This window comes from Larus michahellis (genome assembly GCF_964199755.1).
Source record: "Larus michahellis chromosome W unlocalized genomic scaffold, bLarMic1.1 SUPER_W_unloc_1, whole genome shotgun sequence".
In the NCBI taxonomy this organism is placed as follows: domain Eukaryota; kingdom Metazoa; phylum Chordata; class Aves; order Charadriiformes; family Laridae; genus Larus; species Larus michahellis.
In genome coordinates, this window is record NW_027435888.1 from 346,761 (window position 1) to 349,832 (window position 3,072).

The window sequence follows — 3,072 nt, forward strand, 5'->3', positions numbered from 1 at the left end:
ACAAGCAGAGCTCTGCTCCTCACGGCACACTTGGCCAGCAACAATGAGAGCTCCAAGAAGGGCAATGCAGAAAGCTCCCGCAAAAAAGGACACAGGCAAAGGGTGTTTCCGCAGCTTGGGTTTGGAAGGGCAGGCAATGGGAAGAGATTTGCTCAGAGCTGTCCTGACTTGTGAGTGTGCTTTCCTCCTTTGGCAGTACCTCGGGAACAAAGGGATCCGATGTCCAACAGCAGCTCCATCACACACTTCCTCCTCCTGGCATTCGCAGACACGCGGGAGCTGCAGCTCTTGCACTTCTGCCTCTTCCTGGGCATCTACCTGGCTGCCCTCCTGGGCAATGGCCTCATCATCACTGCCGTAGCCTGTGACCACCGCCTCCACACCCCCATGTACTTCTTCCTCTTCAACCTCGCCCTCCTCGACCTGGGCTGCATCTCCACCACCCTGCCCAAAGCCATGGCCAACTCCCTCTGGCACACCAGGGCCATCTCCTTCTCGGGATGTTCTGCCCAGGTCTTTCTGTTTCTACTTTTGATAACATCAGAATATTGTCTTCTCACCATCATGGCCTACGACCGCTACGTTGCCATCTGCAAACCCCTGCACTATGGGTCCCTCCTGGGCAGCAGAGCTTGTGTCCACATGGCAGCAGCTGCCTGGGGCAGTGGCTTTCTCCATGCTCTGCTGCACACGGCCAATACATTTTCAATACCTCTCTGCAAAGGCAATGCTGTGGACCAATTCTTCTGTGAAATCCCCCAGATTCTCAAGCTCTCCTGCTCACAATCAGACTACCTCGGGGAAGTTTGGCTTATGGTGTTTGGTGCCTTTTTTTCTTTTGTGTGTTTTGTTTTCATTGTGGTGTCATACGTGCAGATCTTCAGGGCTGTGCTGAGGATGCCCTCTGGGCAGGGACGGCATAAAGCATTTTCGACATGCCTCCCTCACCTGTCCGTGGTCTCTCTCTTTATCAGTTTTGGCATGTTTGCCTATCTGAAGCCCCGCTCTGTCTCTTCTCCAGTTCTAGACCTAGTGGTGTCAGTTTTGTACTCGGTAGTTCCTCCAGCAGTGAACCCCCTCATCTACAGCATGAGGAACCAGGAGCTCAGGGATGCCCTTAGGAAACTATTGCAATATACTGTATTTCAGCAACGATGAGGTAACTGTCTTTCTCCTATGACTCCCAGCATATTCACTGAAAACAGCAGGACGACCTTTTGTTCATAACCTTCCTTCTTTCCTTTCTTTCTTTCTTCCTTTCTTTCTTTCTTCCTTCCTTCCTTTCTTTCTTCCTTCCTTCCTTCCTTTCTTCCTTTCTTCCTTTCTTTCTTCCTTTCTTTCTTTCTTTCTTTCTTTCTTTCTTTCTTTCTTTCTTTCTTTCTTTCTTTCTTTCTTTCTTTCTTTCTTTCTTTCTTTCTTTCTTTCTTTCTTTCTTTCTTCCTTCCTTCCTTCCTTCCTTCCTTCCTTCCTTCCTTCCTTTCTTTCTTTTTCTTTCTTTCTTTCTTTCTTTCTTTCTTTTTCTTTCTCTTTCTTTCTTTCTTTCTTTCTTTCTTTCTTTTTCTTTCTTTCTTTTTCTTTCTTTCTTTCTTTCTTTCTTTCTTTCTTTCTTTCTTTCTTTCTTTCTTTCTTTCTTTCTTTCTTTCTTTCTTTCTTTCTTTCTTCCTTCCTTCCTTCCTTCCTTCCGTTCTTTCTTTCTTTTTCTTTCTTTCTTTCTTTCTTTCTTTTTCTTTCTCTCTCTTTCTTTCTTTCTTTCTTTCTTTCTTTCTTTCTTTCTTTCTTTCTTTCTCTCTTTCTTTCTTTCTCTCTTTCTTTCTTTCTTTCTTTCTTTCTTTCTCTCTTTCTTTCTTTCTTTCTTTCTTTCTTTCTTCCTTCCTTCCTTCCTTTCTTTCTTTTTCTTTCTTTCTTTCTTTTTCTTTCTCTTTCTTTCTTTCTTTCTTTCTTTCTTTCTTTCTTTCTTTCTTTCTTTCTTTCTCTCATTATTCCTTCCTTCCTTCCTTCCTTCCTTCCTTCCATTTCTTCCTTCTTTCCTTTCATTCCTTCGTTCCTTTGTTCCTTCATTCCTTTGTTCATTCGTTCGTTGGTTCCTTCCTTCATTTCTTGCTTCCTTCCTTGTTTTGTTCCTTATTCCTGCCTTGCTTTCCTTCCTACTCTCATTCCTTGCTTTCCTTCCTCTCTTTCTCTGTTTCTCTTTTTTCTCTCGTGCTCTTTTTTTAGTCTTCCAATAATATTTGTCCTAATCTCACTTCTTAAACATTCAGGTGTTGTTTCTTGCCCAATGACCTGATGTACATGAGAAGCCAGACTCCCTCCATACTTGAAACAAAATAAAGGCAGCAGCAGAAAATCAAGCCGTGAATGAATGCTTTATTTTGCTTTGCTTACACACGCAGCTTTGGCTTTACCTGGGCTGAGCTGGGAAGTGCTCAGGGGAGGAAAACACCAGTGCAGAGCTCAGCTGTGTGAGTGTGAAGGCTGGGTGCACACAGCAGTGTTCTCACACAGCCAGGCCTTCTGGAGAGACAGGAAGGACCAGTAGAGCAGGACCTGCTCTGTGCCACGGTCCCTGGACACCCCGGGGAACCTGCCCCAGGGTAATCGTCACCAACCAGCCCCTCACAGCTGCAGCAACAGCCACTCACCTCAGCTCAGAGAGCTGGTCTGTCCCTCCATGGAGGGACACAAAATGACTGCATCAGAAGTTTGTTCTTGCATCACAGACTTAGGAATACACATTTCATGTGTGTGATGAGATGAATTTGAGGGAGCACAAGTGCCAGCAGCTATTCCTAGGAGTGTTGTCGTGGTTTAGCCTCAGACGGCAACAAAGGGCAACAAAGAACCACGTGCCGCTCGCTCGCGCCTTCCTAATACAGGAAGAATCCTAAGAAAAGGCAAGACTCTTGGGTTGAGACAAAGGCAGTTTAACAGGACAGCAAAGGGAACAGGCAAACAACAACAACAACACGGATAGGGGAATATACAAACGCGATTACGGAACCGCCGCTCGCCAGCCGGACCCCGGACGCCCCAGCCCACTTTTAAGCAGCAACTTCCTGCCCCCTCCCCCGGCAG

General features: G+C 45.9%; 1 protein-coding gene across 1 annotated transcript; it reads left to right on the forward strand.

Moving 5' to 3' along the window:
• The first annotated feature begins 204 nt into the window (after positions 1-204).
• Positions 205-1,158, forward strand: LOC141736674 (olfactory receptor 14J1-like). The gene has a single exon (XM_074571229.1). It carries the CDS (start codon positions 220-222, stop codon positions 1,156-1,158), a length of 939 nt encoding a protein of 312 aa, XP_074427330.1. The 5' UTR covers positions 205-219.
• Positions 1,159-3,072: the final 1,914 nt, after the last annotated feature.